General features: G+C 31.9%; 1 protein-coding gene across 4 annotated transcripts in view; it reads left to right on the forward strand.

Moving 5' to 3' along the window:
• Positions 1-16,385, forward strand: part of LOC117102444 (E3 ubiquitin-protein ligase CHIP-like) — a 45,796-nt gene that overhangs the window by 18,499 nt on the left and 10,912 nt on the right. For all 4 annotated transcript variants that reach the window (XR_004444417.1, XM_033242704.1, XM_033242706.1 and 1 more), the window contains exons 3-5: positions 6,990-7,155; positions 12,461-12,536; positions 15,921-15,977. Coding sequence is in view for 3 of the 4 variants with exons in the window: in XM_033242704.1 (XP_033098595.1) it covers positions 6,990-7,155; positions 12,461-12,536; positions 15,921-15,977 (299 nt within the window). In the remaining variant the exon portion in view is untranslated. The remainder of the gene's footprint in view (positions 1-6,989; positions 7,156-12,460; positions 12,537-15,920; positions 15,978-16,385) is intronic.

A 16,385-nucleotide genomic window follows, 5' to 3' on the forward strand; every position in this document is an offset into this window, starting at 1 on the left:
TTTGTTTTTTAAATAGAAAAACCAACAAATCTTATCTGTACATACAGTGCAGTAGGTGTGACTATGTAATTCCTTATGTAATTCAGTACAGTAATATATTGTTGTACAATAATAATTTTCTATGTTTGAAAGTTTGATATAAGTACAAAATATGAACATTTTGAGCATGGGCAAAATTTCCCTGGTTTTTAATACTGTGTATTATTTAAAAAAAGTGTATGTGCATTGATTTGAAGCCTCCACACACTTAAGATAGCATTCACAACTAAATTATAAAATACAGTATGCATGTTAATGATTCTTTTATCCTTGACATGCAGGATTTTAGTAAAATATTCATTAAATTGTTAGATAATTACTACTGTATCATTCCTTCTGAAAACCGATAATTTTTTTTATCCTGTTGTCAGTAGTTAGACAAGTTCACGTAATCTCCCCGATAAGGGCAGTTTAATAGAGGCAGTGGAGCTAAAAAAAGGTCTATTAATCAATCAGCCATGTGTTTCTAGAGCTCCTCATGAGGGCAGTATAATAGAGGCAGTAGATATTAAAAAGATCTATTAATCAATCAACTGCTGTGTTATAGAGGCAGTAGAGCTAAAAAAGATCTGTTCATCATTCATCTGAGTGTTTCTAGAGCTCCTCATCGAAGCTAAAAATATTTGTTTAAGTCACTGTAGGGTGTGTTTATAATGGTTCTCTTCCATTGTTAATTTGCCATCTTCCCCTGGTGCTTTATTATTCTTGGTGATGGAAAGTACCCTATTAAATATTTATGTATCATGATGTAAACAATGCAATTTAAACAAAAATCCTTCACATCCAACAAACAACTGCAGCTTACTAGGATGCCGTGGAATATATTGTTTTTTGTCGTGAGAAAATAATCCCACAGGGTTTAAAAATGATTTTAGTTGGAAGGTAAACATCGTCCACCTGCAACAACATGAAACATATTTTAATATATTTTGTGTAGAAGCTATTAAAATTTCCTCCAGATAAATATAATGTCATGCTCGTATTTTTCATATTTTTGTACGAGTGTTCTGGGGAAGTGTGCAACATTGATAATTCTAGTTAACAGTAAGAGGGGTTACTGATCCCTGTGTGTGGATGATATAGTGAGAACAAGATATCCTGAGAAGGCTGAATTGGCAACAACAACGTTGTAATCCTCTGGATTTAGGATTATTGAAATTGTTATTGCTTGCAGTTGTGCAAACAAGAAATTAGAATGAAAAACATGTTCACACTGTATACTGTACTCGACAGACTTTCATGTGTTGAAATGACCAGGTAGTTGTTATAGTGACTGGCATACTTTACTGTAGGTAGAAAAATACAAAGGAATACATAGAAACCAACCTGACAAAAAAAGGAAACATTACAAGTATATGTTTTCTCTTTCTTGATTCAACAAAATAGTAAAAACTTTAAAGATTTGAATCAGTATTTAGATACATTAGATCTAAATTCTTTTCACATTTTATCGCATTTTCGTGACAAATGAATGCGATATGCCGATATTTTGATGTAATTTGACATCATAATTCCCACGGAGCAAATCACACAGATTTGGTCACATTAATTTTATGGTGAGGACAGAGGGGGGGGGGCAGGGGGTGCCAGGGAGAGATTTTTACAGGTGGAGCATCTAGACCACCTCAGCCCCACCATGGTTGAGGCTGCATATAAGAAAATTTATGATCATAGCCCATGTAGATGGCCGTAAATGATTTGTCACATTAATTTTATGGTGAGGACAGAGCTTGGTTGGGAGTTTTGGAAACCAATAAATTTGTTTCATATGTTTTAAAGATATATTGTCCCATGCTAAATACCAAAAAAATCATAAAGATATTTTTTGAAATTAACTTGCCCATTTTGATGTAACATAAAAGTTGTTCACTTGAACATAGAAATTAGTGTATTCAAAAAATATCTACCCATCAGTTTACAGCAAAAAATGATAGACACACTTCCAGTCACTGAAAGTGTTTTATTATTTTTATTATAATTTTTGGTTTAAAAACCAGGGTACACATTTTTTTAATTCAATAATTTTTATGCACAAGTTAATAATTTGTATGCGATTGCAATATGAGCAAGTTTATTTCAAAATTAATTTTTATGATATTTTGACATTACAGTAGCAAGGGACAATACATCTTTAAATAATTATAATTTAGCTTTCATGTGAAAATTCGAACAAACAAGTATTTTCCTCAACAATCCACAGTATATAATTACCATTGTGTATGCTTTGTAAAGCCACTGATGGTATTAAATTAAGAATTCCAAAAACAGCGCAAGCTGGAGAGCTTCGATATCTTCATTGCAAGTAACGATTAATTTAAATTTAGCAACTTAATGTATTAAATTTAATTGTTAAATTAAAATATTGAAATGCAATACGAAGAAGAACAATACACGTCTACACATTAGGAACAAGTAGAAATCCTTGTTCGATTTGGATTAATTTTGATCAAGATGAGGTGTAACATTATCTTAGGTAAATCATACAATAGTTTTCTCTCGGATTTAAATATGAATTCGGTACTTTCACCGAGGCTGACGTTACAACAGATTGCGTGGGTTTTCATCATCCATGATCAGTTTGCAATCATTCATATTCTGTGAAAATTCAGTAATATGTGGTACAGTACTTCTAACTCGGTCAAGATTGATCACAATTACCTTGCTTGGAAAAACCAGCCTGGTTTTTGTTTTTTTTCAGCATGATTTTTCTTGGCTAAACATCTAAAAGCTAGCTTGGTTAATTTTCCTGTGATCGATTTTGCTTGGCTAAACTTACAGTGCAACTTGAGAGAATTATTACCAAGGCTATGTACTGATTAGTTTGAAAAAGAAGTAATTCTATTACAAATAAAATTGTTAACTAAATACAAATATTCTTTAAATAAGTTGTTGGGTGCAGTGGTGAAATTTGCATATTCAAATTTGGAAAATGGGGGAATACTGTACATGCAATAATTAATAATATAATAATAATATATAATAATATTTATTCGGCAAAGTAAAAAGTATACATACAATATTCTTGCCAGGAGTAGGCATAAGCCCAAACAGTAAACTGCTCTTACTCCATCATCAAAAACAAATACAATGACAATACAATATAAATATATACAAAAAAAATTAAAAAAGTAAATTCAAAATAAATTGATTTAACTATAACAAAATGAAAAACAGAGATAATTATTAGTTATTATTATTAACATTTTGAGATCAAGTGTTTTGTGAGCTGGGTTTAAAGTCCGAAATGGATGTACATTGTTTAATTTCATTAGGAAGTTTTCCCATAATCTAGGAAAAATAACAAAAGATGAATTTAAAAATGTATTAATTGCTTCATATTACAGAATTGAAATAAAGTAATAAGATGTTACCGAGAAGGACATCTATTATTTATAATGGACCACACTTATGGAACAATATACCTTTTAACCTTAAGTTAACACACACCTTAAAATCTATTCAATTCTTGATTGATATATGCATCTTAGTTTTCGTTTATCCTATAAAATAAATAGTGGATAACTTTTAAAAATACCATCCTCTTCATTTTATTCTTTTCTTTCTGATTATTATTCAAATATTTTACATGTTATATCCAGAAATGTTTCACTATCATTATCATTTGTTATTATTATTTGTTTGTTATTTTGTTGCATTCTATAGTACTAGCCATTCACTCAGATAATGTTTACTTGGAGGATCAGACTTAAAGCCTTCCTGGCATATTGTTTCCTCCACATACCATGAAAATTCACTGTAATTTACATATTTTTATCAATACCACGAAATTCTATTCTGACCATTGTTCTTAAGTTTATGAATCAATACCATGATTTATTATGCTCTTGTATTGTATTGGATGTTCATTGTGTGAAACTATAAAACTGAAACGTTAAAAGGAGAAATGCAAATTACTACAGTATAATAGTAAATGCAAAAACAAATTTGTATCAAAAGTTGAATGAAAAAAAAAACAGGTCAACAGCATACTGTATCTGCAAGATTGAGTAGTTAAAAAAGATAGATCCACCATTTTAATTAAAATTTTAAAGATGTACTGTCCCTTGAAAATGACCAAAATCATAACAAATTATTTTTAAATTAACTTGCTCATTTTGCAGTCACATCCAAATTATAAACTTGAGCATAGAAATTATTAAATTAAAAAAATGTGTTCCCTGATTTTTTAAATGGATAATTATAAAAAATTTAAAAAAAAATGAATAAAAAATATTTTTTATGGGTAAGCATTTTTTAAATACACTAATTTATATGTTCAAGTTGATAATTTTTATGTTACTTAAAAATGGGCAAGTAAATTTCAAAAATGAATTTTATGGTTTTTTTGTTTTTTGCAAGGGACAGTACATCTTTAAGACTTGAGTCTGAATTGACTTTCAAGGTCATACCTGACAAAGCATAAGATGTTGTTTATGTGCTTTAATTGCTATAAACTCAGAACTAAAATTGTCTGCAGTAATGACGTGTTCATAAAATAATATGAAAACTGATTCTATATCAACATTTAGTACATTCTGTCAAAAACATAAAATTGCATAATATGCATTCCAAGTAGAAATTAAAAACTATTATTATACTGTATGATGACAGTTTATTCAAGAAAATTGCTGATGAGTTTCAAGAATCAAATTGGATGTACTAAAATTGATATTTCATACAATTCAACATTAGCCAATTCACTATAAAGAGAAAAAGATAATCTCATTACCAGAACAGTTGCACCAACACTGTTTTCATGTCTGTCTACCAGCTAAGATAAAGCGTGTCAAAGTTTATCTTAGTTGTAAGTTGCTTTATGAGATTTCATCTACTGTAACTACCAGTATAAAGCATGTAATTATCAAACGCTGAACTAAACAATTATTATTCATATTTTGTTCATAATGCTCTTCATAATTACATGTATCATCATCATACTCAAAAGCATCATTAGCATTATCAATAGCAACGTCATATCGTCCTTGAATATTATCATCATTGACATTGTCATTATCATCATTGTCATCATCATCATCATCATCGTTATCATCACCGTCATCATCATTGTCCTTCATATTCACGATCATCTTCATCATCATCCTAATAGTTATCTTTTTCATCACCACCCCACAAAGTGTTTTGCCAAAAACATCCTTATGGAGGAGAAAATAAAAATAAAATTTTATTGCTGAACATAAACAGTGTAGTAATGGGATGGTTAAATGCATTAAATTTATATAATTAAGTAATTTTAGAAAGATATACATATCTTTTTTTTTAGATTTTAATCAAGGCAGTGGAGGGCATAATAAAACTTTAAAGAAAAAATAATTTTTGTAGCGCAGATAGGCTAATTGGCTGAAAATTTTATTTATTTTTATTTGAAATTATCATTATTGGCAGGTGGCAGGTTAACTAAACAAGGTATAAAAAGAACCTCGCCTTATACAGTACATCCTTCATGTCAATTTTTTATTAGTACAGTACCTAATACTACTAAAATATTTACAATAAGGTGCACATTTTCACATTGTCTTTATCAAAGCCCTCCTCATCTACATTATTTCTTTCTTAATTCCATAAAATTCATCTTCTGCAGCTATCATCAACAGAACATCCATTATCATTTACACATAAATGACTGTTAATGGTAATTGATGTTATTTATACTGTAGTTATTATTTTTATGACTGTTATTCAGGTCCATTAATATTATTAATGATTATCTCTTCCAAATTAACTTATGTTATTTGAATGCAAATTCCATTAAAGTACCATCATTTAAAAACATTACATGCTATTATTTAATGCTAAAGTATTGCGATTATTTTAACGACTATTTTTATATACATTTCCATTGTCCTTGTCACGGCCATTCCCATCATTAAGTCACCGATATTATCATTGAACATCATCTGTCTTCTCCTGTTATCATCATATTGATCGCTACAATCGTATTTACACCCACTGTCCCTTTAATTAATGCTGTTTTAAATACTACTGTTATTTTTATGATTATTCTTTAAGTTTATTTTACTGTATAATATTAATGATTACCCCTTATATTATCTTGTTATATGATTTATGTCTGTGCTTTTTTGTCCATGTGCCAGTGGTGTATCTAGCAATCTTGAAAAGATGGGGGCTGATAGGCGGGCGCGAAAGTGTAGTGGGGGCCCCTCAATGATTAGGTAGGGGGAGCTAGCACGCAAATTAAGTTGATTTAAGGTGATTTTAACTACTTGAGTGAGTATTTTTTTTGCCTTTTTTTAACTCATTCAACAAATTTTTTCTCCCCTGAGGGTCACATCATGTCCAATCGGCTGCCAAGAGGCGCACATCTGTCCACAACGACAGTGGCTGAATAGATCAGTACACCAGGGTAACATCCTACTCTTCGCACAAGAGGCTGTTTTGTACACCATGGGCCTACGGTTTAGAGTCAATCCGAGAAGATGTTCCACCACCTAAAATTATCGAGTGTGCCGTTCCAAAATTATGGTTGTACAGGTGGCAGCGTCCCTGTCTTAAAGCCAGGCCCCGGAGGAAGCACATTTTTTTTATATGTTTTACAACTTATTTTTCTAAGACAAAAAGTATATTTAATGGAAAAATCAGCAGCGGTGAATGAGATACAGATTTTCCAATATTTAGAAACTGGGAGAAAAAGGTGTAACCACCATTTTTGTTCACATTTTCCCGCAGTTTTTAAATATTCAAAAATGTGTATCGCATTAACCGCTCCCTAGTTTGTCGTCAAATATGGTTTTTGTGTCTAAGAAAAAATTTCTGCGGAGCCTGGCTTTTACCCATCAGCCATTTGACTTTCTGTAATTTGTACATCTATCAAAATTATTATGTTTTATATACAGTATGTTATATTTTATTATTATAATTATTGCTATTAAAATTAATAATTAGTACATGATTTTAATGTCTTTTCTTCAAAGCTTGTGATTTAGCAAAAGATCAGAAACTTAACTATGGCGATGACATTACTAGTGCTCTTCGATGTGCAAAGAAGAAACGATGGAATTTTCTGGAAGAGAAACGTATCCAACAAGATATTGAACTCCAATCATACCTCAATAGATTAATGATAGAAGATAAAGATAGGTGAGTTGCTTGGTTTGTGGCTCTACTGCTCCAGGGGAGTGTAGACACTTAGCTATTATCTCACTTGTAAGTTGTGAGAGTAAATATAAGGTTGGAGGAAGATGGGATGCGTCATAAAGCTAAAGGTACAAATAGAATGCCATGCCTAGATAAGGTCTGTCCTAGGAAGAAATAAAAAGTCAACAATCTGTTACTTATACAGTTATTCAAGTTAATTGCCAACAGAAAGCATGGATGAGATGTGAGTTAAAAGTATGAAAAAAAAACTATGCCAAGCAGTAGACACATATTTTTATTTTGTGCTATTATGTTGTTTTGTTTTGCAATTTCCTTTTACAATTTGTTATTGCCTTTCCATGCATATTCTTGTATCATGTTACACCCAAATGATTTCCTCTAATGCCAATTTTTTTTGTACTGAATTATTCCTTTTTCCTCTTATTTATATACTTAATTTATTTATATTTTTATTATTTTATTTTATACTTGATTATCTTTTATTATATTCTATTTTTTTTAGTACATAGTTGTTAATCATAATAACATTATGAACAAAGTTTAATGTGAAGTGAAAATAATACGCTAGAAACGAATAGAATGTTATAGTTTTCCCACCACTCTTAGCATAGCTACTGTAGTTGCAAAGGTAATTAAATGTATCGATTCAATTTCACTGTCCTTTTTTGATGCTTTTATATTTATTAGTTCTTGACAATCTAATCAGTCAAAAGTTCATCATCATCAATACGCATGAATGCAGAAACAACTCCAAAAAAACTAATTAACCATTGTTGACTCTATTCTATCTTGAGACAACTCTATTCAATATTTTGTGTTTTATCATCATTTACAGTGGAACTATTTCATATTTTGGAACAAATAGTAGGCCTCATAATGGATGCCATGTTGTATTCAATGTTGAATGTTTATTGTTTATTCGGTCCTTAGAGGATGGTCAATGGCCATTTTTTTTTTTTAATTCTTAAACAGAGTTTGTTGTCCTTTGCAAAAAGGTTATCAACGTTTGTACTATGATGGGATAATTAAAAAATCGAAACAGTTAAACCAGTGGCTGACCGCCAAGGCAAGCAAGATATGCACTGCGTACCCAGACTAAACAAATTAAAAAAAACTTATCAGTACAGTTTTTCTGTTTTATTTAGCATTTCTTAGTCAGAATCTTCTATAAAAACCTTAAATTTTTCGAGTGGAATGCTACAGTTCATTGGAATAGCTAAGTTTTTCAATGTTGGGCCTACTTTGGTATCTACAGTAGGATAAGTCACAGTTGGACCTATTTATGGGGGTAGGAAGGTAAAGTGGGGATCAGTGATTAGGTGAGGGGCTGACACGCAAAAATAAGGTGATAAGATTTAAGGTGGTTTTTAACTACTTGAGTATGATTTGTGGGCGGCGCTGCGACTGGGGGATGGGTAAGTATTTTTTTCAGGAGGGTGGGGGCGTGTGCACCCCTTGCACACCCTATATGCCAATACCTAGTATAACCTGCAATTTACCCTATGGTCCGCCACTGGTTATAACAAATGACAGAGTGAATGAATGAGAAGATGATTGATTGTGTTGTTGTATACAGTAGAACCCAGTAACACTCTGCCCACCAAGCACGGAGATCTCCATGTTTGGTAACATATTTAATTTTTATATTTTGCTTCATCGCAATTGATGAATGGAATAAATTACCTTATAATGTTCAAAATTCACAATCCATATATACTTTTAAAAACTCATAAAAAGCCATTATTTATCTGAACTTTATTCACATAGCTTTATTTATATGATGTCTTTTTTTGATTATTGAATTTGACTTTGTTGTTTTGATTATGTATTATTCTGTAATTTAAGTATTCTCATTTAGGGACCACAGTGGAAATAAGTTGCTTTTTTGTACTTTTCTGTGTTTTTATCCTTGAATGTATTTTACTTATAATTACTTCAGAATGAATAAATAAATAAATTAAATAAAATTTGCATAATTACCCATCGGTACTGACATCCGGGAGACAATTGATATTAAAGTACTAGTGAAAATATGAAAATATCATGCGTTTGCGAGAGACAGGTTATTTTCCGGGAGATTCTTGCTTACTTGCGGGAGTCTGGGAGGCCGTACCGTTTTCAGGGAGACTCCCGAAACTTCGGGGAGACTTTTGTGACCTTTGCATGGGTCCGGTGGCATGATTACCATTAGGCCTACTAAAGCAAACACAACATAAAGCATTCCCGGTAGGAGAAAATGAGAAGCTAGACAAACCCAGGTCTGTACATTATGCATATTCTGTTTCATTGGCGATAACAATTTATGTGAATGAATATAAAATCGACACCCTGGGCTACTACACAGTGAAACATATTTATATCTCCCATAAAAATCGGGTAGGAACGTAGTTTTAGTTTATAACATCGTTGTATCCTGTAGTTAGTGAGTGTATGCAAGAGACATACAATATCTTTATAAATAATTATTTACATATTAAGCTCAGTGCATGTTTAAGATAGGTATAATAGATTGGTTTTAATAATAAAGGAGATATTTAAAGGAAATTTGAGGAATGAGTAGAAAGTAGAAGGGTTTTATTTAAAAAATAAGAGATAAATTATGTGATGGATACACTGTAACTTAAAATTTTGTTGATCAATTTATATGTACAGTGATTATTTGTTTTAATTTAATTATTTGTTTTAATTAGTTGAATGGCATTGGAAGAGTTAACATGAAATTGCCCTACAGTATTGTTATTACAGTAGTTGCAGCGGGGAGATAGTGAATCAAGATTAACAAAAATGAACCGTGCTAGCCCAATTTGTAGTTCTATGTTTAAATGGTCCTGCCCTTTGGGCACTTATTAAACTAATTGATCCGCATAATAATAAATTCTCGTTCACATAATTTCTTGCAATATATTCACATAACTCTACAGTTCACTACAGGTCATATTCTTGTCCTAGCTTTGCCAGCAGCCTACCAATTCAGAGAAGTTTGTTTGAATAGTGAAGAAGCACAATTAAAACAAAATGAAATTATGTGGATTGATTTGAGACACATTTAATGTTGACGTTGAAGCTGGACCTTGCAATGGTGTATCACAAAAATCATTATCTCTTGTAAATGGCCTTCATAATTGGCGGTTTGTTTCATTTCTTGTACCTTGGGGCAAGCATTGGATCTGTGTCACTTATAGCTCTGAAGTGCATTAGAACCTTGCTTTGATGGGCTTGTCCCTTTGTAAGGATGAACCGACATAAATGAGCCTGTTGCATTTATGCACATGTAACTACAAACTAGAATTAGAATTATGACCATATGGTTTTAATTAAAGTAGAATTTATAATGTTTGCTAAAATATGTAGCATTTTAATACACAATAGTCATTTGACCTTCTTCATTTAGTGAAAATTAAATGTGAAGAGTGAAAACTAATCTCGGATATTCTACCAGCTGTACTATTTCGACTCTATGGCACCATAGTCTTCTGGTGGAGCACTGCAGTATTGTGTCCTTTATCACATTATTTAATTATTGTTATATGACCACAGATCATACCTCTTGTCTACTACTTGATTGGATTGAGATTTTTTTTGTGAAAAACTACAAAAATATAACTTACAGAACTTATTTCCAGTAAGGTTTTTCTGATGGTCAGTTGGATAGACACTAAGAGGTAAAGAGTGCTATGTTTTTTAAGTAATAATAATGTTGACTTTAGAGCGCATATACAGTATTGTATGACTCTATGCTCTTAACACAAACATGAAAAAAAAAAGCAGACCAAGAAAGTAATACCTAATCTCACCCAAAGACCTTCTGATCCTACCCATCAAGCATGGTTGGCCGTTGCATGACTCAGTGGAGCTCATTCACCCTTTGTTATTTTTAAGTCCATCCATCATTTTACATGGGACAAATGTGTTAACCGGCTTTATCATATTTTTTAGAGGGTGACCCTTCCAACATATCCTAGATGGTCAGCTGATTTTCAAATCAAAGTGAATGGGGCCCACTTATCAAATAAAAAAACATGATGCCTTAAAGTGAAGCATCTTAACCACCAAGCTATTCAACTCTACTTCATGTTTATGGCAATCATTGCCACTTTTGCCTGACTATCAAGCTAAATATTAGAATTTATTCCAAAATTATACAAAAGTTGTATTCATATTTATTTTAATATTCATAATTTACTGGCATCCCTTGGGAATTTCAACACTTGCAATCACTTTGTTGTATGCGTTCTTCCATTAATGATCTGAACCACCATGGTTAATGCGTTTCTGCTCGGCGAGGTAATTTTCTTGATGTACAACAACTCAACCATCTCCGTGATTCATCTAACAACTTATGCACTATGATTCCAAACTTGTTATTAAACAAATTTCTAAATCAACCAGGATACTATAAGAAACATGAGAAAGAACCGAAGGAGACTAATCAACATGTCCCTCTTACCTTTACAAATAAAAACTAACAATGCTTCATTAACAAATTGAATTATACTACTAAATAGTGACCCTGTTCTCGATTATCCAAAAACAAAGCCCATTTTATACAGATATCCATCTACATCAGTAACTGCTACACTACTGTACTACACAACTACTCCAATCAAGCTGCTGATAGTCGTATTTATTCGTCTTCTACTTGATTACTAATTACTCGCTTGTTTCTCATTGTTTATTCCTCACTGAATTGGTTAATAGATGATAATTATGTCATGCACTTTTTTTTAGTTTTCATTGTTTTTCCCTCCACACATTTAATGAAGCTGGCTTTAACTGCCAGTAAAAACTTGCGCTGTATAAATAAACATACAGTAAGTTTTAGTCTCCGAGCCTACCTCTTTTTTGCCAGGTATTGTGTAATTTTTAGACTATAGATTTACATAATTATGTAGGATATAAATCAATTTTAAATCCTTAATCTCAATATAGTTTCAACGTATTAATTATATGAGTTGAACAAATATCGCTTGATTTTTCACTCTCATAATGAAGGAGAATACGTATTAAATGACCTAAAGAGCGAATATACCAATCCACAAGAGTAATGTTGAATATTTTGTCGTATCAACGACACATCAGCCACTAATTCCTGTCTCAGTTGCTGATGTGTCGTTGATACGACGAAATATTCAACATTACTCTTGTGGATTGGTATATTCACTCTTTAGGTCATTTAATACGTATTCTCCTATATTAATTATAGCCTCTGTCATTTTTTTAAATATTATTTGTCATTTTTTTAAATATTATTTTTCTAATGACATGAATGTTGCTCTTTTCATTTTAGGAAACTCAAACTTGCAGAAGATGGGAGTAAAATCACAGATTCAGAGAAACTAAAGGAAAAAGTACAATTAGAACATGTAGGTATATGATATCATCTTCACTTCATTTCGGCTCATTCCAATTTGAAATTATTAGACGTCAAATACTCAATACCTATTGAGCTAAACATGTTGTCTCCTACAAGTATATTGTTTAAAATGTTGATAATGTTGGGGTTGTTCAACATTATCCACATTTTCACAAGTGTACAAAGTACGCTAGGGGAGGGGGAGAGGTTAGACAAATTTTTACACTTTCAATATGTAAAATAATGGTAACATTCTAATGTAACAATGGATTTTTTTATTCATTTTTTTAGCAAACAAGTACATTGCTTTAGTTGACTTCACAAAAAAATAAAGAATGATTTTGCAAAATGAACATTTTTTTGTACACTTTCAGAAAGGAGGGAGGGGTAACAAAAAAGAGTCGTATCGTAAAATTCATGAAACAATGATTTGAAAATATGAATTCACTGATGATATGATGTATTGTATGTGAGTGGCTGTATGTAAATTATACTTTACCTTGTTTCCGTAGCATGCGGTATTGTCAACACAACCGAACTCTTAAAAACTTCTGTCCTTGTTGTACATTAAGATAGGCAGAGTAAGTTTATAAGAAGTAGTATTTACATTGTAAAATTGAAGACTCTAGTATCTTCTGATGAACGTGCTCAACAACCTACAAAAGTTTTCACATGGGAAGGATGTTTTGGACAGCGGATTCTATTCTTCCTCTTAAACTTTTTTGGAGAAGTACATGCTGAAAATATTCCTGCAGACCATCCACCTCAGCTTACGGTTTTAGCAGGCAGTGAATTTGTTTATGCCAAGTTTGCAGTTGCAAGTAGGTTTGAATAATGGCAAGTGGCTTCTAGTGCCTAGTTCGGGGTGAGAGTAAATTTTTGACAATTGCCTGTTTTCAGGGGATGTATTGAAGCAAATCCAATGATGGCTACTGATTACAATGCTTTATGAGGATATTAAACAGGATTTTGTATTTCAGCCTGCATTCCTAACTGTATTTCCAATTTACATTAAATGTCTAAAATGTAAAAAAATATCTGTGGAACATGTTTTGATTAAACATTAGATTCAAAACCACTAGAAAAAATGTTTCGGTCTGTTTGAACATGGAGGAATTAGAAATACTAAGAAAACAATCAGGGAAGAAAAAGTTGCAAGTGTATCTGCCAAGATTTCTGACCTATTTACAGGCAGAGTTGAGGAGCTGTCTACTAAGTTCAGCCTCATCGTCAGTGTCTTTATGAGTTGTCACTCATTGAATGTTCATCGTAATACCACAGGGGTCTTGCGGCTTGGAAGAATATGGCCTTTGGTGATAGGCTTTGTCCTCCCAACCAAGTGTTTATATGCTATTCGCTTCGTTTGTGACTTAGGGCAATTGCATTGCTAATAACATGCATCTTTTGCCGTTTCAATATTGCAGTAGCGTTTATGAGAGATCATAATAATCAACGTCATTTCAACATGGTAATCTCATTCGACCAAATGACTGTCCTATCTAAGGCAGGGATCAACACACAGTCAAGAATACATAGCAATATAAGTGAAATAAATAGAAATCAGAAAATACAGTAGACAAATCTGATTTAAAGTTCAAATAGATGTATCATCTTTGGAAGTGTCCTGTTTAACTTTATATTTGTATCTTATTAATACTATTAGGTCTTTTTAGATCTTTTTCATCTGGCTCATGTTCATTTAAATTATGATATCAATGATTCATGGCATTATTTTTGTTAGTGGTCTATAAAAAAAAAAATAGAAGTAATCGTAATGAAAATAAACCTTATATAAATACTGTAGCAATAAAATATACTGTGCACAGAACCAAAGGTAATATATACTGTATAACATATGAATTATCATTGTATGAATACATTATTTCAAATTGTGAAAGGCGGTGTGGCACAGAAGCTGAGCTGAACTAATGAAAACGAAATGCTTAAATTGAAATTTAGAGATTAACTTCATTGTAATGATTTATTTCCCTATGAAATTACTAAGTTTTGTTCACTAATTAGGAGAGTGTTTCATGCTCCAGTGCTTTTCATAGATGACTTATTCAGATATTTCAAGAACCAATCACAGCAGGAAAATATTTTTTTTTTAAAGTCATCGTAATTAGTTCATTTTAATATTAGTATTGATATTATTCTGTACTTTTTCTCATTGGAACGATATCGCCTTTGGGCTCGCGCTGCTGAAACTCAATTTCAGCCACTTTTCATCATCAATATTGTAATAAGACATAATAGGCTTCGAATCATCAACTATATAGTACTGTCTAGAGTATGTAATGCTCTAATTGGCATGTATTACTTGATTAGGTAAGAAAATTATCATTGATCGTTGATATTCCAATATGATTCAATGTAGTTTTTCATTAGTATAACTCAGCCTCAATTATGTCCCGTAAATTCTGATAATCATGTTATTCTGACGTTCTGCTATCCGTTACCGTATGTTGAGGCATGGCTTAACTATTGTTGCATCACCTAGGAGTATAAAGGATTAGATGACAAAATTCAATACGGTAGCCATAAAATGGATTGTTAAATGCTCAGTGCTGTACTTACGTACCACACAAACTGTTACTACTTTGCGGGAAAAAGATCTATCACGTCACGTTTATCCGTGATGGTTTACATGTGCACTTCGGCCAGAGTCGTAAAACATATTGACACTTGTATAAAGACATGGCTACAGTTGTGGATTAATTTTGACAGGAAAAATTAAGTGTGTGATAACAAATCTGGCATTTATAATTCTAATGTATTAATTGTTACCATTAAGAGAGACGTTAATAACCATGATTTTACAGCCCCTGACTCAAGCACTGATTTTAGATATTAATAATGATTACATTATCGTCTCCTGATTTCAATAACTTTAGAATGAAATAAACAATATAAAATTGATGAGAAAATAATAATAAATCAATTAAAATTATACTGTCGTCTTGAATACTGTGGAATGTACAGTATATTCTTCTTGAAGAGCGCCCTCATTGTCATTCAAGGAAAAGAGATAATGTTTGTTGCTGGAAGCATTTTAATAAAAGATATTTTTACATTTTCAGAAACAAACATTTTTTTTTCCAGGAATCGTGCCATTTTCTACTGGCAAATGTCAGCATTACATTTAAGATTGAAGCCACATAGTGTGGACACACAGAATGTTCACACAAGGTCTGACACGTATCAGGCTTCATTCATGCGCAGCTTGAGCATGTCTGAACGTAGCGAGGGGATAGTAGCGATGCAAATTGTCTACAGGATCCATAATGTCTACATCCTTAGGCAAACACTGGATACTTAGCAATCCAGTGTATTGTTTATTCTAATCGTCATGGCTTTGTTTTTAATACTGATTTTTTTTTTCTTCTATATTTAGGATAAACACATGACAGAAGTAAATTCATTGTTTGCACAAGTAGACGAACGAAGAATGGTGAGACAAGTTTTATATTTTCATTTCAACGATACACTTAAAATTGAATAATACTTATTCGAACAGTTTGCTATAATGGAATATCTGATGCTTCAGTGTTTATATAGGTAATGAGTCAATTTGCCATTTAAACATGAGCATTATGAAGATAAAGATCATCTTCATCGTTGTCTTGATGACAACGATGGCATCATCAGCGGCTACAGCAACAATTGATAAGGTTGATGATATGATTCCGATGTCACGTGTCTTACTGAGTTTCAAGAATCTGGAAATTAGAATGTTCTGCCACAATTAAGCAATATTTTCTGGAAACTAACCTATCCTGCAAAATTAGAATGCATGTTTTTTATTTTATTCCTTACCAAATTCCGTTAATTGTGCATAATGACTGCCAATAAAATTGGC

Source organism: Anneissia japonica, unplaced genomic scaffold, assembly GCF_011630105.1.
Source record: "Anneissia japonica isolate Jap-2015-1 unplaced genomic scaffold, ASM1163010v1 scaffold284695_len391863_cov200, whole genome shotgun sequence".
Taxonomy (NCBI): Eukaryota; Metazoa; Echinodermata; class Crinoidea; order Comatulida; family Comatulidae; genus Anneissia; species Anneissia japonica.